The 24,800-nt window shown below is 42.0% G+C and overlaps 2 protein-coding genes across 3 annotated transcripts in view; one reads left to right on the top strand and one right to left on the bottom strand.

The window, feature by feature from the left end:
• Positions 1–24,800, top strand: part of RB1 (RB transcriptional corepressor 1) — a 53,475-nt gene that overhangs the window by 26,601 nt on the left and 2,074 nt on the right. For both annotated transcript variants that reach the window (XM_083706890.1, XM_083706891.1), the window contains exons 18-26: positions 9,470–9,588; positions 11,922–12,061; positions 14,130–14,275; positions 17,399–17,503; positions 17,954–18,067; positions 18,715–18,881; positions 20,304–20,334; positions 22,284–22,423; positions 23,039–23,088. In XM_083706890.1, coding sequence (XP_083563016.1) covers positions 9,470–9,588; positions 11,922–12,061; positions 14,130–14,275; positions 17,399–17,503; positions 17,954–18,067; positions 18,715–18,881; positions 20,304–20,334; positions 22,284–22,423; positions 23,039–23,088 — 1,012 coding nt within the window. The remainder of the gene's footprint in view (positions 1–9,469; positions 9,589–11,921; positions 12,062–14,129; positions 14,276–17,398; positions 17,504–17,953; positions 18,068–18,714; positions 18,882–20,303; positions 20,335–22,283; positions 22,424–23,038; positions 23,089–24,800) is intronic.
• Positions 3,285–6,821, bottom strand: LPAR6 (lysophosphatidic acid receptor 6). The gene has a single exon (XM_083713672.1). The coding sequence runs from the start codon at positions 4,464–4,466 to the stop codon at positions 3,426–3,428; it is 1,041 nt and encodes a 346-aa protein (XP_083569798.1). The 5' UTR covers positions 4,467–6,821; the 3' UTR covers positions 3,285–3,425.

Genomic DNA, 24,800 nt, shown 5'->3' with positions numbered 1-24,800 from the left:
CTTCCCTAGAGCCGCGAAAGTAGCAGGACTCCTTTCCCCTCTCTGTGCTGCTTCCAGATGGGCCTTCTCTTCAGGATATATGAATTTTTGTTGTTGAGATGGGCTTCCTCACAGTTGGTTATTTTGCAGTAGTGTGGGGAGCAAAAGGAAATTCTATCAAAATCATTACAGATGGAAGAAATTAGGACTGTTATTCTTAAAATTAATTCCTGTGAAGCACTGGGGCCAGATGGTTTTCCTGTGGGTGGTACGGTTCATATCTAGATTTCTTGCACGCTAAGCTTCTTTCTGTTTATGAAAATGCCTTTGAGGCAGGTAGCTATCAACTTCAGTGTCAATGTATGAAGCACATATGTCTCTGAAACCTGGCAGAGTGCACACTAATGGTGAAAATATAGACCAACCTCTTTAATTAATGTTGGTGTTAAAATGCCGGCAGCAGTTCTGGCTAATATATTGATCAGTGATTTCAACAGTGTGTTTCATTCAGCAGAGAGCTGACCATCTAAGATGGGAAACCAATTTAGTGGCTATATATAGTCTTTGAATGGGTCTGGCTGCACTTACTTCTTCGGGTGCTATAAAAGCATTTGACAAAGTATATTGGCAGTTTATGTTTGTTACTTTGGAAAAGTTTGGATTTCCTCAAGAACTTATAAAATGGATTAGAATTTTATACCAAGCTCCTAAATCTTAAGTAAGGACAAATGAAATTATTTTTGATCCGTTATTTGGAGAAAGTTACAAGTCAGTGTTCTCCTCTGTCTCCAATAATATTTCCAACCCTAAAATTCTGTGTTTCTGTTATGTATCAGTCCACATTTGTCCAATGTTGTAGAACATTGAGTTATCAGAAGTTGCTTACAGGATCATCTTCATCCTCCCAAAATAAAAACCAAACCTGTTCTGTAGTATATTACCTGTACTGTATTGTTTAAGTTGGCTTCTCTTGACTGCAAAATGATTCTGCCCAGTAGATGTCAGGCTTTTCCATCTTACACTTTATAGTTTCAGGCATGAAAAACACTCTTTCTCTCTTCCTTTGTAGACATTACAGCTAACCTTGGTTGTATCCTTCCTTCTCCACATGGCAGATGCGACACAGCTGTGATACCTTACATCTTGCTTTCACTTGCTTTCTTCTTTACTGACTGTTTCTTTGATCTTTTCTATTATTATTTTTTCTACAACAAACCTGTGAGGCCGTTAAGCTAAAAACAAGTTCTTTGCACAAGGCTTTCCTGGGAGCCTCACGGCTGGGAATGAATTTGGCCTTACATTGTTTTTCACTGCCCTCATTCACTGCCCTCTTGGATTGCATACCCCCCCACCTCCCCACTGTCCTTGGCTTGAGAGCCTTGGGATATGAAAAAGTATTAGCTTCTTTCTTTCTTTCTTTTTTAAACTTGGGGTTACGTAACTGGCTGTGCTGGTGAGGCACTCTGTCTCGTCCTTGAACAAAGGGGCGTGCCATTAAGAATGAAGCTTCTTGCAAAGGGAGATGTTCTGGGAAGTTCATATGCAGCTATTAAATTAGCCATGGTTAAAAAAACATGGTGGTTTGGTAGATGAGCATTTTGCAATAAAATTCTCCTAACTTCAGCCTTGGTATCTTTTGATAAATATTCTGGATCATAACATAGCTTGCAAATGGAAAATAAAACTGAGGCCCTGAAATAAAAGTCAGTATTAAAATGTGTGTGTGTTAGTGGTACATGATTCAGAATGTGGAGGCCACTAGTACATACATTATAATCAAATGTCAACAACCTTTTGCGCAGGAGGGAAAGGCTAGGCAGGAGAACAAATACTGTTCTGTTGAGCCCCGGCTCCTATGGGAAGCATCATTTGATCATTTCCCACATCCACTCTTTCCTGAGAGATGTTAGCACACCTTGCAGCTTGAGTGAATTAGATTGGAATAATCACTTAACATTTATCGAGCTCAGAGTCTTTTTTCACTCAGGAACTTTTTACGGAATGAGTGGAGAGCAACAGCAGTCATTTTGTTTGACAAGAACAACAAAATGGCTCAGCATTTAGGGATAGAGTTAACTTACAAACCAACCATGTCCTCATGCTACTAACTCAAGAGAAGGAAATGTATTTGCTTTTCTCCAACTAGGGAAAGTCTAAAAGGAAGCATGTGCTAATAGCCACTGATTTAGTGTACTCCGCACACCTCCAGAAGGCATTGCCAGACTCTCTTCCCCAGTTGTCCTATCTGAGGGTAAAGGTTGGAGGGGAAGAAGGTCCAACTTCTGGCCTCGCCTGTGTGAAGTACCAGATGGTGGCTGGCAAAACCAAACTTCACTGAGCTAACTGTAATCGCAGGCTATGTGTTTGTAGCATACATTCTGAAATACTTATATTTCTCAGCTTCGCTCTAAAAACGTTTACAAACAGTTATTGTACCCAGTGCACTGTTTTCTGTTGAGGCCAATTAACAGAGCTTTCTCAATGGAAGTACACAATGTAAACAGCAAACTATTTGCATTACATGGATGAATTCGTAGAATGACTCTCACGGGGCTGAAGTATCAACATTTCCCCTTCTCTGCCTACATAATGCAAGGGAGGATTTATGGCAAATTTACTTTCAGTTTCAGTGAACTGCTTGCTTGTGAACCAGAAATTGTGCTTTAAAGTAAACGATTACCTGCTAACAAACCAACTTTATGCCATGAATTACATGAAGCTGCTTTCTTTGTTTACTAGCTTGCTGATTTATATGAACCTAACAGTTTGCTCCAGCTTGCTGAGACTCAAGCTCCATTTGTCCTCTGTTCAGGATGTAATTCTGAACCAAAGCAGCAAGTTCCTTGACTAGCAGAAGCATACATTTCAAGCAACATTAATCTGTACACTCCAAGTGTAATTAAATGTTGTTTGCAAAGAAGTGAAGACTAACCTGGATAATTAATTTAGCATTAGATCGCTTGTGATCAGGCCGTTCCCCGTCACAAGGATCAGTCTTTTTGTGTTTGGGGGTCTTACAATAGGTAGAATTATTGTAGGTATTAATCTTCACAAGATTCTTTGAGCCTCTGGTGTACACAAATTTGCTACAAGAACATTGAAAATAAATGGGATTGATTATCTTGCCAAGTTAGGATTTAAAATTTCAGTGCAGCCAGTGTTATGGTACAGTCACCTTTTCTGATGTAGAAAATAGAAAAAATAATGCAAGGTGAGTGAGAATCACTTTTCATGTTCGTTATTCCAATAGGGATAATATTTGAAGCTTTTTCTCATTAGAACATAATTTATAAATTATGAGAGGCTAGTTTTAAATAATTGCTTTAATCAATATAATCTTCATCGTTATATGTACAAACGTACAAGCAACTCCTTATACAAAGAAACAAAATACCTACAGATTTTTTTAAAGGTTCATTCTGTCTCTCCCATTCTCTCGTGTCCATTTATATTGCAGATTCACTGTCAAATATTCTTGCTTTTATGGTCTGGAGGCCATGTTGAACGAATTTGTCAGAACCCTTAGTTTCAGGGAAGCTATTATCACATCTTCTAGTCGACCAGCTCTTCATTTTTATTGAATTTTGAATAGTCTCTGAAGTAAAATAATAAACTATGGGGTCAAAGCAACAGTTAGAAACTGCAATACATAGAGTGATTGGATACATAGTCCTGACAGCAGCAACTACTGAACAGTTAATCCACGTTTGTGTTCTGATCAGGGAATAGAGTATTAGGGTAATGTTATATGGCACAAAACAGAAACAGAAAATCAGCAAATGAACAAAAATCATTTTAAGGACTTTTTTTTTGCTTAATTTATTCCGACTTAGTGTAGCTGGCTTATTTAAAGTTCTTAAAACCATTGTGGAGCAAGTAACATTCAATATCAGTGGAATTAAAAATCCTACAATTTCAATGAAAATTATAATCCTTGAAAGATAGGTTTTCCAAATTTTTTCAGGAAAGTTTTCAAAACATGTCCTTTGGGGGAGTCCTTCCATGCTGACATGAACATTGGTGGATTGGAAAAAGCTTGCTGGGATGCTTCCTCCTATCACAGTTATCCAGACCGCAGCGCAGATGATCTTGGCATTTCTTCTTGTTCGAATAGCCTTAGATCGAAAGGGGTGTACGATAGCTAAAAAACGGTCAATGCTTATGCTAGTCAAAAAGAAAATGCTTCCATACATGTTTATATAGAAGAGTGTGACCGAAATCCTGCAAAGTATGTCTCCAAATGGCCAGTCTTTGGATGCAAAGTAATAAATCCTGAAGGGTAAGGTGAAAACAAAAAGTAGGTCTGATATTGCTAAGTTAAGCATATAAGTGGTTGTTTCATTTCGTACTTTCAATACGCAGGTGAAAATGTATATAGCAACGCAATTGGATATTAAACCAAGAACAAATACCATACTAAACATGCATCCGTACAAAGTATACTTGAAGGAGTCTTCAGCAGAACAGTTAGAGCTTAGCATTGTCATGCAATGAACTGCTAAAACTAGCTGCTTCTTCAGTCAAGCCGTACCTTGTATTTTGTTGTAGTCTCCGTGAAATCCTCAGATGGTGCGTAAAACCAGTCCTTGAGTGATTTCATATGGGTCCAGCTTGACTTTGAAACTTCACAGCTGAATTTCAGTATTAAACAGAGAAAATACCATTCTGCTGGTCACTGGCAAATAATTATTTTCTTCCAAATGCCGTAGTAGTTCTGGATGATAGGGAGCATCTCCTCGTCCACACTGAAGGTGTAATTAAGCTTAACTTCTTCACATATTTCTGCAGAGGTTGATCCTTCCTGTGGTGCTGTAGAAAGCACTTCAGATAAATCCGTTTCAAAGTTACGTTCTGAGTTAGGTGGGAACAGACTTCTTGTGTTAGCACTGTGCTAGCATTTTTCTTTCCTTCGTGCTGTTGAGTAAGTTCTGACCCCACAGGGTAGAAAGCAAGCCAGAGAATAAAATTCCTAAGCAAGTATTTTCTTGCTGATCTTAAGCTCTCCCTGCAGCTGCCAATTAAATGGTGTCTTTGCTTGTTCAGAAAGGCAAACTAAAGAGCACGCAAACCCCAGCCCCACCCATGCTTACTCAGCTTGCTAAATGACATGGCAGGAAGAGGAGGCTGGGCTTCAGAAAGGAAGGGTTCAACTGCAAATTCTTAAGCAAAAGTATTTTTTTTAACCTTCCATGCCAGAAATATATTTGAACTGAGAGCCATGCAAACGATGACTACCTGGCTCAGAGTGGCAGATCAAAACCTTATTAATACTTTTAAAAGTTAGGTGTGCCTTAGGAAGTATAATTAAGTAAGCAGTTTTTAGTTACATTTCATTTTTATTTCTATGGCTGTCTACCATTTTAATTAATCATTCTGTTGATTGATCTGTTATTAGGTTTAAATATAAGTGAATTTCCATTTTAAATGCTCAGTGTAGGTGTTCAGGGACATTGCAAGAAAAGTAGAGAAATGAAACAGAAAGCGCTGTGTTCCTCTAAGGTGTCCAGCTGTTCCACATGCTTTCAGGCCCTTGCTACCAGAGAATGCATTCATAAATGAATCAGGCCAGCATAGGTAACCCTCCGTAATCCAAAGTGCAAAGCAAGCATTAGAAGATAGTTTAGAAAGCATCCACTTTTGAGAAGAGATTACTCTGAGGTTCTGGTCCTAAAGACAAGTTGTCAGTGCTTGATAGAACACAATTACAAAGCTACATAAATGTATGTTACTATAATATGCAATGGACCTTTAGAAAGCATTTTCCCACTGTGAACTCACCCATCCCTTAAATACCTTTCTCACCACTATGTATGTATGTATGTATGTATGTGTCTCCTAAATTAATGGATGGTATAGAATAGAAAGTATAGAAATGCTCATAATAGATAAATATCTCTGCTGCTTTGCACCCTAATTTCAAGTACGATTTCTTGGGAAATTATTCCAGTTTCTGGGATATGTCAACTCTAAAAAGGGCATGTGTGAAAGGCTGGCTAAATTTAACCCTATATATGTTATTGTGATTTTAATATGCTGTGTTAATCTTCCAGTGAAATTAATCTTGGGTGACTCTAAAAACAGATTGCATTAGTGAAAATTGGTGATGATATTTGAATGGAATGTTTAATAAGAGATCAACTTCATCAGTATTATCCCTCCAATGTAATTTAGCAGCAACTGTTCTACAGACTTCAGCAAAAAAGTGGGACTGCAGAGCTTCTCCATCGGTTAACCTAAGAGGCCAGGAACTTTTGGCTCTTCCACTCTTTGAATTTTTTCCATTCCAGCTGGTCAATACAATAATTCTGTAACTTAGAAGTAGTGCCTGAGTTTGCTTTCTTCCCCCTCTGTACCAATGCCTGTTTCTTTTGTGTCATAATTTATGGCAGGAACTCAGTTTTCTTTCTTTCGTAAATTTATGCCCCAATGTTCCTCCCATACAAGCCAAGGGTGGCAAACCACAAAATCGAGCTCTACAACAGCCTATTTAGAAACACCTAAAAGCAACCCCAAACCTTCACAGTTGCTAATTTCAAGGCTGTCAACCATCTAATGGCAAGGTGGTAAAAAATGTTTTAAAATTTCTTCTAAAAATCTCTGATAGACACACCTCACCTGGGAGGTCATTATGCAAACAGGGAACCACTACAGAGAAGGTCGTGCCATGGGTCAGTCCAGCTGGACAACAATCAGAGGTGGCACCACCAAGAGGGCCTCCCCTGCCAACCATGGGGCCCAAGATGGTTGGTTTTGGGGGAGTCCTTTAAGTACTTGGTCCCAAACCATTTGGCTTTGCATGCTAGGACTGGCACCTTGAATTGGACTAGTGTGGAGGCTGGTGGCTCCATCGGGCTGCCCCATTTACCAGCCTGGTATCCCCATTGTGCACTAGCTGCCCCGCCTGGAGCACATTGCAGGCTCAGTGGGAGTCCCCTAGATCATGAGCACCAGAGGTCAAGCTGTCTCAGTCCAGGAGTGGCTAGAGCTGGCAAACCAGCCTGAGCTGGGCCTAAGCACTCCCAGCCACGGAAGACTCAAGTGACAAGTTGGAACCCTGGACTACTAATAGTAGTAGCAAACTATTTTGAAAGCATTTTTTCAGCTGAGAGGGGTGCAATAAATGGTTTAAATTGTGTTCTTGGTCCTTCTAATCCTACTTCCCTAACTCCTTGTTGGTGTGAAGAGAGTAAGAATGTCCTCAAAACACAGGACTTAGTGATGTACCTTTTTTAAAACAACAACAACAACAAAAACTTTGGGAGATTTTAATTTGGGAGGAGTTTGACTTGTATCCTAAGATCCTTAAGCTCAGTTCACGGAAAGACAGTTCATCTTTCCTTCTATGAACTGCCTTAATGGTGTAATCTTTTGTGCCTACTCAGAAGGAAATGCCACAGAGTTCTGTGGGATTTATTGCCACGTAAATGTGCATATGATTGCAATCTTAAGACTATCCCCGCTGACCTTTGAGTGAGCCCCCCCCCTTGACTTTTTTTATGGGTGGACATTCATAGACTGATTGCGCTGTCCACTTGTGCTGTGTGAGAGACAGACAAGAGCTTGCATTTCAGCATCAGAAAAATGTAAAGTATGCAAAATATAATGATCATTTATTCCTTTTTGTATTTTCTTCCTGAACCTAATTGGGAAGACTATTCCTGGTGTTCTCAGCTGACATCCCGAGGCTTTTATTTCAGTAGAAATTGTTTGATTTAGAGGACAGAATAATATTCAGTCTTGTTTTTTGTGGCCAAGCTACCTTGGGCCTTAGGAACTGAACATTTCTTTTAAAATTGTCAACAATTTGGCAATCTTACTTGCAAGCATAGGTAGTGGTTAAAGTGCATTGTTAGGATTCTTTTTTGTCTTTTGAAAGGACTTCATGGGTTAGAAGAGTGAAGAAGAGGGGCATGCAAGTAAGATGTGGGTTTTCCTCCTCCTGTGTGTGTTCTGGAGCAAGCCACTTACTAATCTGTAGTTTCCTTATCTATTAACTCTGACTATATTTATCTAACTGAGCTGAGGCTTACAGGTTGACTCAAGTGGAACTTTGAATTGGACTACTTTGCAGTCAAATGTTGTCCTGTAACAGAAGGTTTAGCAAAAATATTCCATAACTTAAACAATTTCTTTAAAATAAATCATGTTTAAAATAATGTGTAATTTGGCACCCTAAAGTGTCACTAAAAAGCTATGAAAAGGAATTTAAGATAATGATGTTTACACAAAAACCCCAATCAAGTAATATTTTCTGTAGTTAGAAGTGCATAGAATGGGTGTACAAAGTCCTGTTTTGTGGGCGCGATAGTGGACTCTGCGTTATTCCTCTAAAAGGTTTTTCTACAAACTGCAAAAGGTCTCTGGTTCAGTCCCTTTTGTCTCTAGGTAGCTGAGAGGGTTTCTGTCTGCAACCCTCGGTGGAATTATTTACCAACTTAACTAAATACTTCAGCCTTATTAGTAGGAAGAAATCATATTTCAATGGAAGTTACTTCCAGGTAACATTAGAGGCTGCATGGAGAGGCAGCACTTTCACTGTTGAACCTCTCTGACTGCTACAGAAAGAAGCTGTGTTGCCCATTCCGAGTCACAGGCCAGGGTCTCGCCACCAGGAAGTGAGCCTGGCTTGTGATTTCCTTCCAGAAGTGACTGCTTCAAACACGAGGAACTTGAACAGTTCCTCGTTTAACAGGAAGTTAATGGTGCATTTTAAAATAGCTAAAACACTGAGCCCAGTTCTTTTCAGATACAGCATTCTTCCGCATTTGTCACATACTGGTTACCTACATTAAACCGTCAGTCCACCATTACAAAGAAACAAAGAATTGTTTGAAAATAGTTTTTAGTATTTACCTGTCTTGGTTCGTAACTGAAAGGTTGGAAGGGAGCAGCTTGCTTCCAGTAATTCTGTATTTCTGATGGGCAGCCAGACCAGTTAGAGTTTAGTGAAATCGCCAAGTTCTGTCAGGTTCCATGTTCATAAGGGTATTATTCTAGCCAAAGGCCATGACAAACCTGTAGCAATAATACAGACCATACAACCATAATAGAAGCCAACATCCATGATGAAAGAGAGAAGATGCCTGAGACACAAACAAGATTAAATCTAGGTTGATTTCAGATCAACCCCCCCCCTATCACCCAAACAACATACAGCTATTTTATCTAAAGCTTTTTCCCCAATTTGTTTTGCATAGACAGCTGCTCTGTGTATTACAAAGCTATTATTGTCACTCAGACTCAACCGTTTATGCAGAGGTGCACCTGCTTGCTTATGCAAATAATGATTTCAGAAAGCAATATAAGGGCGAGGCTAACAGATAAGGAGTGATTGCTTCCACCTGAGATTACAATCTAAATACAGGCCTACTATTGTAGTAGACTTTTTCTTTTCTAGTTATTTTCAGCAATTTAAAAACCTTTTAAGTTTTTAAGCTTAACTCCAGTACAGTAACTAATCAGATTCTTATGTTGCTGGCATTTGTTTTAGGATTCACCATTATTTGATCTTATAAAGCAGTCTAAGGAGCGAGGTGGGCAGCCTGACCAAACTGAACCTCCCAACTGTTTCACGCAGCCTCTTCAGCATAACCACACTGCTGCAGACCTGTAAGTAAAATTATGGGCAGAGCCCTATGAGACTGTAAAGATACTCACTTGGTCCATTGACTCTTTGCCTACTCTGACTGGAAGCAAGTCATCTACTCCATTTAAGTTCACAGGCGTAGGCAGTGATCACATATGAGATAGCATCTCCATGGGGTTCCCACGGGGAGACCTTTTCCCAACTGAGCTGGCCAACCCGCCACTACTGTTTGGAGATGGAGACCGCCTGACCAGGGGTTCCACACACCGGCAACCTTGAGATTGCATTACTGCAGCGGTAGGGCATGTTGAATTTTTCAACTTTCAAAGTCCAAAATCGAGGGTTGCTATAAAGTTGTAACATGACTTGGGAATTCAAAAGATATGTTGTTTAAATTAATATAATTTAGTTTTGCTCAGTAAGTGTGTAAAATGTGTGTAAAATTGCATAGAAATAATAAAAATGACTGCCAAGTGCTTGCAGTTACAGGTGAGATCCGGGGTACCTTATTGTATTGTGAAAGAGCTTTAATACAATTTTATGAAGAGAGAGAGAGAGAGAGAGAGAGAGAGAGAGAGAGAGAGTGTCCCTCACTCGTTCTGTTAGTGCCTCATTGGCCCAGGCAGTTGGTTCTCTGAGAGCCTCCCTTGAGCAATGTCTCCAGGGCTTCCTCTGTCTTCAGGCAGGAGGAGGGAAGCTCCTCCAGTTGCTTCAGTCCAGGGGGTCTGTCTAGCCTCAGTGCCCACCCACGTGTCAAAGATTTCTTGGAGAAGCTACACTTATTTCTCCCCTAAGAGTACACAGATCCCCTACATGGCAATTACACACAATACTCAACACTTTCACCATGGGTGTAGTCAGGATTGGGGGGCAGGCATTATTTGGGGGGGCAGATCTGAGTTATCTGTGATACAATCCGTCAGTTAATTATTTTTATTTATTTGCTTGACTTAGGGGGGCTGCCTCTCCGGCTATGTCCATGTATTTCACTAAACTCATTTGAGTCACTGTGTGGAACTGCTCTGCTTCTGTCCTTCAAGACACCTTTCCTGAGTGCTATGGCATTGGCGCAAGGAGCCTCTGCATTCAGTGCGTTATCCATCAGTAATGATCTATGTACAGTCCACAGCGACTGTGACTCTAAGGATTTGCTTCAAGATAATAATAATAATATATTCCTGTTTTCCACAGAGAACAGGAGTCAGTGCTGCCTTCCTGATATCTCCATGCTCTCTCCCCTGAGCAGGCATGGGGCACCATAGATGTCTGTAGAACTCTGTATGCACACAGGCATACAATCATTTCACATTTTCATCCTCGCTCTGAGGCAAAGGCCTTGAAGGGGCTGCTTGGGAAGCTGTGGCGTGCCAGGCTCCTTATCCTGTGGGGCTCACAGCACATTCCACAAAGCAGCAACCCCCTGCTTGGCAGGGGGTTGGACTCGATGGCCCTTTTGGTCTCTTCCAACTCTATGATTCTATGATTCTAGCTGCAACTGCAGCCTTCATTACCAACACCACTATTCAGGACATTTCAGGGCAGCTCTCTGGGGCTCCAGTGCTCACATTTACGAGACACTACAGAGTGGATCTACATGCATCAGTTGTGGTGGTCTTTGTTTTTCTGCCTCAGGGAGTGGTGTTTTGATTCCCACCCTTTGTCCCTACAGGCCCTGGTACATTGCACAGTCGCATTTTGCTAGGAAAATGGAACACTGACCATGTACTCACCAAATGTTACTTACCATGCAAGGGGGCCAACTGGAATAAAATTTTGGGACACGCAGGGAAGCCCCACCCTCCGTAACTGATCACAAGACATGGTGTATGCACACCATTTGAATAGTGATGCCCATCAACTTTGGGGGAGCCTATCCCCCTCAAATATTTTATGGGGGGCTGAAGGGACCTTGGCCCCTAGGAGTTGTCTCCCAAGTTACTGTGAATGCAACTTACCCAGCAGAATAAGTGTGATAACAACCAGCAGACCCTGCATACAAACTGCTCCAAGCCTCATGCAGCAATCACTGAAGGATGGGGCATTCCTACCCTCAACAGAGTTACATTAGAGGCCCTGTTTTTTTTACTAGTTTTTCCATGCTATATTCTGTATATGTATTATTTCCACATGTTATCTGTGATCTTGGAGGAGCTTCCATCTTGGTTTGGGCGTGACAGTAAGCCTGGGGAAGAGCAATGGAGGAAGTGATGAAGTTTAGCCACATGTTTCCTGCCTGGAGCAAGTGGGAGGATATAGTTAGCCCCCAGCAGGCTCACTTGCTTATTCTGCAAGAAATGTTCCATTCATGGTTAGCATCCAATGTTCCATTTTTGTTGGTTTTGTGTTGTTTCCATAGGTACCTGTCCCCAACAAAATCTCCCAAGAAAAAGGTGTCTTCCGCTTCAGTATATCCTCCTCCAGATGGTCAGCACGCATTGGCAAACCATCCTCAAAAACCTTATAAATCTACTTCTCTCTCACTGTTTTACAAAAAAGGTTGGTGTTGTGTGTGTGTGACACCTTTTTATTTTCAGGCAGTGGGCAGAATCCACTGTGACAGGATTCCACCTTTCTCTCCCTCCCATGACTGCCACCTTTGCACCCCAAAAAGCTGCTCCAGAAGGTCTTCCTTCCATGAGCTTGTAAAGGGCTACAAGGGGAGGGCAAGAAAGCGGCAGGAGTGGAATTCTGTTCTGCTCACACAAGGGCAGCAGCAATGGCTGCCTCACTTGGATCGTCTGTATTCCATTACAGACATAATCAAGAGAAAGGGAAGGAATGCAGACAGGAGCAGGGAGGGGAGGGAATGAGTTTAAGTCCTGAACATTTGAGGAAGATTGGCAATTCATAATAATGGAGAAATAAATACTGTTGCTTGCAAATCACTGCATGCAGTGTTCTGCAGATCTTTTGGCTGCAGCAACTTGTGTTCCTCAAAGCTTCCTAGGAGTGAAAAGATGTGGGAGATCTGTAACTCCTATCAGTAAGCAGAAATTCTTTTTGTTTATGCAGTGGGCACTCATGATGCAAGCATATATATTTGGAAACTGCAGAACACTGATCCTTATCTCTCTTTTATTGCAGTTTTAAAATAGTCCTGATGGATATTTATCTTTTAGCATTCTTTTATTAAAAGAATGCTGTTGTAGTGCAGTTAATTTTGAATCATCTTGTAGCTAGTGCAAACAGGACAGAACTCCTATAGCAGAATATTAATACATTAGAATAGATTTAAAGGTTATCAAAGAAAGAAACTGAGCAAGAATCAAAGTTATTGTATGTTAAAACACCTTTATTATTCAGATTCATACAGTATCTTAGGCTTCACTTGTCCCCATTAACATTAGTAGCATAAAAAACAGCAACAAGGAAAGACTCAGCAAATTATTGGGGAGTCTTTTTTTTATGTAAACAAAATCTAATGGAAAATTTCTAAGACCTAATAGTTGGATAACCATGTAATGATTATTATGGCAGACGTGAGACTGTCTCTGTTCCATTTCCTTCAAATCAGACACAGCTTAAGATCTCTTGAGCAAATTTAATCAGAATTTGAAACTTGCATAAGAGGTTCTTCACAGAACCTTATTAGCAAATTTCACCATTTATTAAAAACTGAGTAGCTTTCTTTTCATTTAGAAAGAAATGGAATAAAGACTTTGTTCAAGATATAGACTGGATATCAGTATTTAAACATATTCCAACAAATTTAACCCATGCCTATCAAAGGAAAAAGTTAATGCAGTATACCAAAGGCATCTAAATCTGCATAAATTCAGTATGGTTTATACTTCTGATATTTGCTAATTATTATGTCCATTCATGAACATTTTGGCTCCTGAATGACGAAAACCCGGGAGTAAGTGCTCCGGTTTTCGAACATTACTCGGAACACGAACGTTCACCACGGCTTCCGCTGTACAGAAACCTAGTTGTCAGGCAATCAGAAGCCATGTCTCTGAAGCCGAACGGACTTCCAGAACAGATTATATTCAAGTTCCAAGGTACCACTGGACTGGACTGATACTTGGCAAATTATATAATACCACCTTCCCTCTGTATCTGAAAGAAATCCTGATGGGTAATTTAAAAGGAGAAATAGAATTAAATGATTTATAACTAGTTCTTACATTATTTTCAGGGGCAAAAATATATTGCCAAATACTGGAAATTAGATTTAAACCTGCAAATATCAAATATCTGACTGGCTGGTTAATAGCTGGGAAACAACCATTTTAATGAACTCTATAACACACATGCATTATAATACAGTAAATATTCTTAAACCCAAAGCCGCATAATTTCTTTAAAACAAGAGTAGATGCATCAAAAGCAGATCTGTTTTTCTGAGCAGTTCACTTCTGTACATACCATGCTTTGCTCAAAAGTGCAAAATGGAACAATGCATTTGAGAAATGCTGTAGGGTTGGCAAATAGGCTGTTGGCTGGAACTTGGTTCCATTTAAAATCACAGTGCTTTGCTTTAAATTTCTGCAACACTAAATATTATGTGACAAGCAGTGATTTGAAGATGATCCTCCTCTCTCCTCTCTCTCCTGTCTAGTGCATTGGCTGGCTTATATGCGATTGAAAAACTTATGTTCGCGTCTTCTGTCTGATCACCCTGAACTTGAACATTTGATCTGGACACTCTTTCATCACACACTGCAAAATGAATATGAACTTATGAAAGACCGGCACTTAGACCAGGTAATGAGTCTGGCGGGTGTGAGCTGATTTCAGTCTTGTGTAGCTTATGTTTCTATTTTTTCTTTTAAGCTTCTCCGTGGTTCAAAAACATTTTGCGAAATTTGCAAAGTAAGTAGTGTTTCTCAATCTTCTCCACACAGAGGACCGACCACTTGCTTGTTCTTCCTCTTGCTTCAGACATAGCTGAAGATACATTTATTATTATTTTTAACTTCCCTTGCAAGTCTGAGCTCATTCTGAGTTTTAGCCTGACCGTCACCCTACAACTGTTAGCTACTCATGTATACTTCTCCTTAGTGATTTCCTCTTTCTTCCACTTCTTATACACGCCCTTCTTAAATCTTAGCTCATCTGCAAGCTCCTTTTGCAACCACACACTTCTGTTTCCTTGTGGTACTGATGTAAAAGAGTTATAGAGAGGGATTCATTCAGCATCTGGATGACAGCCGCCTCCCCCAACAGCTTCATGCAGTTGTTGAATAGCATTGGTTAGAAACAGAGCACTGTGGAACATCATGGTACATATACCTTAAATGCCTTAAGCTGAGTGTGCCCCTCAGCACTATCCTCTAGGATTTAACTCCTAGATAAGACCAGAGCCTCTGTAATAAATGCCATCATCCCAGACAGGAAATCCAGAAGGATACCAAAGCAATAGATTGTCCCCCCTCCACATATTTTGCTGTTTGTAGGTTGTCCACCTTGGAATTTGGAAGTTTCATTGGGAAACCTTCACCTTAAAATAGATTTGAAGGGGGCCAGATAATTACTTTCTTCCAATAGTGGGTTTTTTCATTTTTTAAAAAAATTAATGCTGTATTGCAGACATGCCCAATGCATCGATTGCAATCGACCAACCAATCAATCACAGGATGAATTCTGGTCGATCACACGTGCGTGGCCGCCCTGCCCTTGTTCCGTGCGTCCGTCATTGGGAGAGGGGTGGGATCTTTGCAATGGATGAGGGCTTGGTTGGCTGCCTCGGGATTTGCCCCTCTCTTTGGGTTGTGCAGTCAGGCGGCGGGTGTGGAAGAGAGGGAGCCTGGCAGGTCTCTTTCCCTCTCTGCCCACTGCCCCCCCCCCTCCGCCTGAGCCAGCGCTGGTGACTCTGAGGCGGCAGCCGCTAGAGCAAGAAAAGACGCCTCAGGGAGGTGGTGGCCTTTGCTGCTGCTGCTGGCGAGAGAGAGAGAGAGGTTCCCCCACCCTCCCTTCCCCAGCCATGTGCCCTTGTTCGGGGTCCCCACATTCGCCACCGCTCCCCATCGCCTGCTCTGTTATTCCCAGTTACCCCAGGTTGGCAGCCTGTTTTCCCCACCCCGTATGATTTTTGTCCCCCTTCTTCTCTCCCTCAGTCTACCCCAACGGCCCGTAGCCTGGCCCACCCCCCTCCATTGCCTTCTCTCCTCCTCCTCTCAGGCGCCTCCCGCACGAGAGGAGGGGGGTCCATGGCCAGTGACCTGGAGTGTGTGCCGGGAGCTCTTCGTCAGCGGCTGTGATTCCTTAAAAATATATATTTTAATGCTGGTTTTCTGGCACGAAAAGCGGTGCCTTTGATTTCGTCTCCTGCTCTGATCCTTTTGACTCCTCTTATTGAATATATATTGCAGGGGGGGGGACTGGTGTGTGGGGTGATGAGCGGGCCCTCCTTGGGGGGAGGGGAGAGTGTGATAGATCACTGCCAGTATTTTATACTGGATGGTATCACAGACTCCTTGAAGTTGGACATTCCTGTAGTCAAGACCATTATACACCAAACACCCTTGCTTCTGAAGAAATGGGAAACACATGACATAGAATATTGGGGGGGCGGGGGCGGAGGAACAAAGCGACAACAAAGCAAAACCCTCTATAGTACTGTGATTAAATTGAAAAGAAAAATATCATTTGCACTGTCATTCCAGAAATATAAAAGCAGAGCCCAGCTCTCAATAAATTTGTTTCCTCAATTATTATGTATTGCATTTATCTCACAGGTCAGGTTTATGATTAAGACAAGTTTGCCAGGTTTTGCATCTCTAAATGGACAGGGTATTTGGGGCATTTGAAGGATTGCCTTGTGTGATGTTAACATGAGAGTGCTGGAGATGAAATAGTTAAACAAGTTACCCAATCAGAACCCAGGGGGTGGAGTCAGAGGGACTATAAAACCAGCTCTGGGAGGGGCAAAGGGGGGAGTTTGTTGGGAGGTTGGCTGGAGTGGGAGTGAATTGGGATAGAGTTTGTGTGTAGGTTGAGTTAGTGTAGCGAAATAAGCTGAGTCAGGAACAGTTAGGGGCTAGGAAGACAAGTAAATATTTGAGATGGTTAGTGATTGAGAGCAGGTAGCGGAGGTTATAGGTCTGGATAGGCACCCCATGATTGTAATTGACCAATACGGTTTATGAAATCACACGCTTGTTAAACTGCAATAAATAAACAGAAGTTTATGTTCCAATTTAACCCTGACTGGACTCAGTATGTACCAGGTAGGGCCTGGGGGGTGGCAGCGAGAAATAAAGTGGTGGCACAGGGAACAATAGACGGTGAAACGTCCGGGGACCCTGTGTGATTGCCACATCTTGTCCCACATGAATGTGTCTGAAATATAAGGTCCACATCAGAGGCATTCCTTCAGATGTTTGCACTAGTGAACATTAGGTGGGTGGAGACCAGATAGAAGACACTGTCAGTGATGGCCCCAGGCTTTATGAAACGTCTTTCCCAGACTCATGCGGGAGGTACCATAACTGTTGTTGTTTCTGTGACAAGTTAAGAACTTTTTATTCTCCCAAACATTTATTGGTTGATTTGGTGCAGTTTTTCCAAAATTTTGTTGCATGTTAAAATTGATATCTCTCCCCCCCTTTTCTTTTACAAGTGGAGTATTCAAGTGCTTGCTGGTTTTTGTGTTATAATTTTGTTTGTGTATTTTTTATTATTTGTGCAGCTGCTTTTAATAGAAAAGCAACATAGGAATCTTAAATAAAATTAATTAAACTTTTAGGTAATTGCAAATAGTGTGTAGTTCCATTTGTTGAGTGGTTGCTTAGAGTTCATCTTTTATAACCTCTGTGAAGGAGCAAAGTGGAAGTGAGGGGCTTGCCTGATGTCCAGTTCTGACAGGCACCCTCTGTTTTTCCATAGATAATGATGTGCTCCATGTATGGCATCTGCAAGGTGAAGAACATTGATCTCAGGTTTAAAACTATTGTGACAGCATATAAGGAACTCACTAATGCAAATCAAGAGGTATGGGAAATCTTTCAGCATCAGTTTTATATAGCTATTTTAATTATGGCTGCTAGTTGGGTTTAACATTTATTTGAAACATTATGGCATTATGAAAATGTGTTGCCATCCCATTTTCCTTTTTCTTTTGTCTCCTTTCCATTTTTTATTTAGATTAGTTTGTTTTTTATTGAACTGTATGTGGGGAAAGTATCAATAAAAAGGGGGGGAGAAAATGATAGAATAAGCTGAACAGTGTGGATGCATTAGTTCCTTAAAGGATGTCTTGAACTTTTGCAGTTCCTGAGTTAGATCCAGGAATGTCCTATCTAAAGGCAATTTTAAACCAATCCAACCTCAGGATGGGCACCATAGAGGGACACCCTTCTATTAGGACTGTGCTATGTAGAAGAATAGAAGAAAATGCAAATACTAAAGAGAGCTTATATATAACTTTCTAATTCTGTTCAGACTTTCAAGTGTGTTTTGATTGGGGAAGGAAGATATGATTCCATAATAGTCTTCTACAACTCAATATTCATGCAGAAGCTGAAAACTAACATTTTGCAATATGCTTCCAATAAGGTAAGTAGTTGTGCTCCTGTCCTGAGTCTAGTGTAAATTAAAAGAAATGAGCAAAAATTAATTGGATGGATTACAGGATATGAATATCCTGATATCCTGATATGAAACTCCATTAGCTCTTCATCTCATGCCTTTCTCCAAGTCCCTTCTGGCAGGGAGGCTCTGAGGACCAGGGAGGGGGGGGGGGCTTTTCAGCTGGGGATCCTCATTTGGGGGGGGGGATGCTCTCCGCAGGTTGGTCTGCCTGGCACCTTTGCTGACATCATCTTTTTGGTGCCAGATAAAAACGTCCTCTTTCCTCCAGGCTTTTGATGGACTGTGATGCTGATGTTTCACTACTGATGCTCTGTCAAAGCTTTCTGCTGCTGTTAGGTAGATTATTTTGTGCATTTTTAAACCAACGACTTGAGTTTTTATGTGAATGGATCTATATTATAAACTGACACACTGTTAAGACCATATTCATGGAAGACAATCTTACTTGGCTACAAGTGCTCACCAAAGAATAAAGTTATAATCTAGTCTTACTTACCCTTATGTTTTTAAATATGCTGCAAGTAGCTTGGAGGCCTTTTTTGTGTAACAAGGAACTAGCCTGTTTAATTGATTATGATGTTGTTAATAATCATGTGTTTTCATGTTAACAGCCTCCAACGTTATCATCTCTGCCACACCTTCCTCACAGCCCTTACAAGTTTTCTCATTCCCCTTTGCGTGTCCCTGCGGGAAACAACATTTATATCTCACCTTTGAAGAGTCCCTACAAATTCTCTGAGGGGCTGTTGTCACCCACTAAAATGACACCCAGGTCAAAGTAGGTAACCTGTTTCTTTAAGCAAATAACTGAATCAAACACAAAAACAAGCTAGATAGAATGTTTCTGGGCTGAAAAGATCAGACTCTTGCTATACCTTCATTATGTGAATGCTTAGGGGGCTCTGTCATCTCATCCCCCTTCCCCATATCTGCTATAGGAGATAGGGGTATTATATTATATTATATTATATTATATTATATTATATTATATTATATTATATTATATTATATTATATTATATTATATTATATTATATTATTATTCGGTGCTACTAGTAACTAGTAAACTAACGACAAGAATACTTGCTTTTGCTATGTCATATTCCTTACTGATTTATGTGAAAACTTTTTCAAGATAATGTGGAAGTATTATTGATAACCTTAAAAAGTATTAAGGGTTAAAAGTCTGATGTTTTTAACCTGGATTTTCAATTTCTACTTTAGCTATGCCATGACTATCTCATCTAAAACTTGTTTAGCCAAATGAGGCCTCTGACTGAAGAAAAGAGGCTGGGGGAGAGCAAGGGAAGCAATAAAATTAGTTTAGTTGGGTCAAATAAATGAGCCACCTCCAAACAGCCTATAGAATCATGCCCAGACTAGGAAATTCACTCTGACTGGTTGAACATATGGATATCATTGGTTATCAGTCCTTGTCTGTAGCATTCTCTCCCCTCCCCCTCAGGAGTAGCTTGTGTTGTAGTTTAGGTGGTTAAGAAAATGGGTTTTGATTTCTTTCCTTTGAACAGGATATGTCTAGCTGATAAGACACCTAAATCTGGGTGAAAAGGAGCAAGTTGAGCGTTATGGGGAGTATTGTGCAACTTCCTCTTGCAAACGTGACAATTTTCACATGTCATGCCTTGTATATGAGGTACCTCTCATCTTATGCCAGAGTTTGGTTAAACATGTGAAGCCAGGAGCCCCCGTAAGCGCTCCCCTGCTGGTGCCTTCTCAAAGCCCAAGTCTGGCTTCAGGAGAGAGGCGTAGGAGCTCAGGCAGGGTCCTAGAGTCCTTGTGCCTCCCAAACTTCCTTTTCTGAGTATACTGTAATGTTTCACTGTTGCTGTGGCCATTGGCTAATGTGAATAAAGTTCTATTTATCTATCTTTGTGCCTCCTTCCTAAAGGCGGGCAAGTGCTTGCCCAGTTTTAGGGAGGAAGTGGGAGGGCTCTAGGACCCTGCCACAGCCCTTGTGCCTCCTTCCCAAAGCTTTAGGCAGGTGGGGAAGATGAAAATAAATGGAAAGTGGGTTTCCTTCAGTTTCCATTTATTCATTTATTTATTATTTCCCACCCATCCACACAAAGCTGCCATCACAGAAGTAAAATAAGAAAAAGATGCAAGTTACCTGTAATTTTTTGGCTTCAGTTTAATAGAAAAATGAGAGTTATGTTTTTATCCCATTCTTGTTTTTGCAGAATATTGGTCTCAATAGGAGAATCGTTTGGGGTGAGTTTTGTGTTTGAAATGATAATTGCTTTAAAAAGGATTTAGAGTATTATAGTCAAGATGCACATTACAGAGCTACAACATGTCCCTTACATCTTTTTAAATAAAGAACATCTGCTGGACACACCAGAAAGAGTACATGACGCAATTTTGTGGTTGGCTCTTTCCCCTCACAATTTGCACCCATCAAGCTACATGTCTTCCTTCAGGCGAAAAGATACAAGAATCTGTTTTTCTTCCCCTATACTGAGTGAGACAGGAGCAGCCTGAGGAGGGCAATTTTGAGAGGAAATTTACCAACAAGGAAAGGGTTAAACACTCCCCCCCCCCGTCATCTTCCAGCCCTTCTGATTTCAGCTCCATCATTAAAAGCGAACTAAAGTGGTTGAATTCCAGTTACCATATTTTTCGCCCCATAGGGCGCATCTAGTTTTTTTTGGGGGGGGGATAAAGAAAAAAATTATCTCCCCCCCCCCCAGGCACGGGGCTTCCCCTGACTCCAGCCCGAGCTTCCCCTGACCCCAGCCCCCAGAACAGGCTGCTATCCGCAAGCCTAGGGAGCCCGGCGGGAAGGCACGCCGGTCTCCCCAGGCTTGTGGATATCTGCCCGGGGCGCACTTCTCAGCGTGCCCCGGGCTTTGGGATGCAGGCAGCTCTCCACAAGCCTTGGGAGACCGGCGGAACCTCGTGCCGGGCTCCCACGGCTTGCGGAGAGCTTCCTGAAGCCTGGAGAGGGAGAGGGGTCGGTACACACTGACCGTTGTCGCTCTCCAGGCTTCAGCGAAAGCCTGCATTCGCCCCATAGGACGCACACACATTTCCCCTTCATTTTTGGAGGGGGAAAAAGTGCGTCCTATAGGGCGAAAAATAAGGTAGTTTAGAAGTGAGCAGAGCCACACAAAAATGAGATACAGTCATACCTTGGTTTTTGAATGGAATGTGTTCCAAAAGTCAATTTGACTTCCGAAACGTTCGAAAACCGAGGCACGGCTTCTGATTGGCTCCTGATTGCGCAGGCGCACCGGAAAAAATAGCGGAAGCCATATTGGATGTTTGGGTTCCAAAATAACGTTTGAAAACTGGAACACTCACTTCCGGGTTTCGATCGTTTGGGAGCCGAAACGTACGAGTACCAAGGCGTTCGACTGTAGTGGTTTCTACATACTGAGTGGACCATCTGGGTTGCAGCCCTCTTTCATCCTGACGTCTGGATTCCCTCATGGGCAGCCTTCCAAGGGCCACACGCCAGGGGTGAGGGGGGCTAGAAGCAAATGGACAGGGCTGCATTCCAACCATGCAAAGGTGAGATCACAGGAATCTGCCTTGCAGCCAGTCAGACTACTGGCCCCTCTATCCCAGTGAGTGGTTGCAGGTTTCCAGGGTCTCAGGCAGGGATCTGCCACCTCACTTCCTACCTGAACCTTTTAGCATAGTGAAGGGTGGCTAGGAAGAGTGGCCTCCCTGCCTGCCCCCTGGGCTAAGCTTGAACAGGTTTGGGCTCAGGTTTTTTTGTGTTTCCTCCCTCCATTAACACTCAGCTGCTTATAGCACAGTATCCCAGAAGGAGTGATGGTTAGAGTTTGGAGAGTAAGTGCTATGATATTAAAAAATAAAAACAAATAAACACCAGCTCCCTATCCTAATCTATGTGACGTTGTATCGAGAATAAGGAAAGGAAAAAAAGATGGATTTTCCCTGCCGAGACTTTGAATCCAGTCTTGTGCTTGGTAGAGGTCTATTCCTGTGATGTTTGACTGGAGGAAGGGAAGGGGAAGCGATCTACCCGTTTCTCCTTTGCCCTCTGGAAAGACCTCTGGAGCACCATGGGAGGTTGCGATGGATCTGTTCCCTCCACAAACAGAATGGCAACTCTGGATCAAACCCATAGTACTGTATTTCTAAGATAAATAGATGGATTTCAACTTTTGTGTGGTTCTCTGGCATTCTAGACTTCTGAAAAGTTTCAGAAGATAAACCAGATGGTGTGCAACAGAGATCATAATCTAAAACGCCATGCTGAAGTGAGCACAGCGCCCAAACCTCTGAAGAGGCTGCACTTTGATATTGGACAAGACGAAGCAGATGGAAGGTGAGCTTGTTTTTAAAGTGGTTGAATTCAGTTGTCTTCATTGATATAAAATACTTTTCAAAAGGAGAATGGAATGTTTGGTTAAGTGTATGTATGTATAATTATGTCAATTAACATGTTTTATTTTTATACTAAGTGATAAGGCAGTTTCTGAATTTTCCAAAGCAGCTCTTAAGTCTTGCTGTATTTTATATTGAAATGTGGCTTGTTTCTTCTACAGTACAAATGACGACACTGGAAATTTTGGTGAAGCCTCTGTTTCTATGGTTATATAACTGGTTTCATACAGTAAATGAAATTTTGCAAATGCCTAAAGTGCAGCGTAGACTGTGTATTTCTCTGTGTGTGTACACACACACATTTAAATGATTAAATTATGTTCTGATCTGCCGAAGGAGATTCCTTCACTCCCTTGGAAATTCCACACAGAGATTAAGTGCAATGTACACTGAAAGTCATTCGGTGCCGTTTGCCAAACATGTATCCATGTTCTCATCTGGTTTGCAGTGGGAAAGCACATACACGTTTGCTGCCCTGGGGCGCTAGCCAGCCAACCATGCTTTCTGGATCAGAGTATCGTGTAACTGTGTAACTGTGTTTTTCTCTTCTCTACAGGGAACACATCTCTGGAGATTCCAAATTCCAACAAAAGCTTGCAGAAATGAGTAAGTTCTTGTCCCCAGGGAAAGATAGTTCTCAATATAACAGAGAGCGACATTCTCAGGAAAGGAGGAAGAGGGGAACAATCCCTTAGAAGGACCCTTTCCTTGAGGCATGAGCAATTGTCCTCTCAGGCCAAAGCTACTCCTCTGGGGGAGTGGAGGGATCTTGGTCGTGGGTCAATCAGTCATTAGGAACAAGAAAGCCGTGTGTGATGGGGACACAAGACTGGTGCAAAGGTTGTGGATGCTGCCTGTTGTCTATGTAACCTTGTCGATAGTGCTGGAGAGGAATCAGTGGTCATGGTGCACATAGGCACCAATGACAAAGGGAAATGTAGCTGTGAGGTCCTAGAAGTGAACTTTAGCTTGGTAGGATGTTGAGTCAGGACTCTCAAGGTAACTGCCTCTGAGGTGCCGCCAGTTCCAAGCCCAGAGACAGCTTGACAGCAGATTGGACTCTGTGTGTGGATGAGACTGTATTGTGAGGAGGAGGCTTGGACTTATTTGGCACTGGGGAATATTTTGGGACAAGCCAAGCCTGTACAAGAGAGGCAAGCTGCCCTTGAACCAGCATGGAACCAAACTATTGACACTTAAAATATAAAGGTGGCAAAGCAGCTTTAAAACAGATTGTAGAGGGAAAGTTGATAGGAACCGAGGAGGGTCCAGTTCAGAATAAATCTTTGCCCAGAGATGAAGGTGAAATTTTGTTCAAATGTCTTTGGCACTTGGTTTTAGTCTGTGGTGCTTTGACTTCTTTGAACTGCTGTCATGCACCACTACACTTTCAATGCCTAGATTCTGTCTCTCCTTTATAAGGAGAGAAGCTGTGTATAAATTTACAGTGGTGCCTCGTAAGACGAAAATAATCTGTTCCGCGAATCTCTTCGTCTAGCGGTTTTTTGTCTTGCAAAGCAACCCTATTAGCGGCTTAGCGCTATTAGCGGCTATTAAAGGCTTAGCGCAGGGGTCTGCAACCCGCGGCTCCGGAGCCGCATGTGGCTCTTTTACACCTTTGCCGTGGCTCCGGGGCGGATACTAGCGAGGGGAGGAGGCGCATTGTGCACCCCTACACTCCCCACTGTGGCGGGCGCTGTACTGGCTGTGACGTTGCATGGGGGCGGTGCGTGCGTTAGTTATGCACCGTCCTGACGTCACCTTCCCGCCCGCTGTCAGATCGCGGCTCCGGAGATATATTTGTTTTAAATGTCTAAATGGTTTTGCGGCTCCCAGCTTTTTTTTCCTTCGGAAACGGGTCCAAGTGGCTCTTTTTGTCTTAAAGGTTGCAGACCCCTGGCTTAGCGGCTTAGCAGCTAAAAGGCTCTTAGCAGCTTAGCGGCTTAGAAAAAAGGGGGGAAAGCGAAAAAAATCGCAAGACTCGCAAGACGTTTTCATCTTGCGAAGCAAGCCCATAGGGAAATCCGTCTTGCGAAGCGCATCGAAAAACGGAAAACCCTTTCGTCTAGCGGGTTTTTCGTCTTGCGAGGCATTCGTCTTGCGGGGCACCACTGTATATGCCAATGCTAGACGCCTCTGAGTCTGTAAGTGTGAGCTTTCGTGCTTGGTCTTAAGAGGAGAGCATTGATATAAGGGGCATATGGAGAACATGGTAGACTGGAGAAAACCAGTGGGATGCAGTTAGCTCTGAATACCAAATCCATAGTAAAGGCAGGGAAGGAAGCACTGGAGGGGGCATCATTCGGTATGTCAAATAG

Source organism: Podarcis gaigeae, assembly GCF_964106915.1.
Source record: "Podarcis gaigeae genome assembly, chromosome: 1".
NCBI lineage: Eukaryota > Metazoa > Chordata > Lepidosauria > Squamata > Lacertidae > Podarcis > Podarcis gaigeae.
This window is presented reverse-complemented; position numbering and strand designations above follow the sequence as displayed.

Excerpts from the sequence above, each read along its gene's own strand:
- LPAR6 (XM_083713672.1), bottom strand. The coding sequence starts at position 4,466 with ATGACAATGCTAAGCTCTAACTGTTCTGCTGAAGACTCCTTCAAGTAT.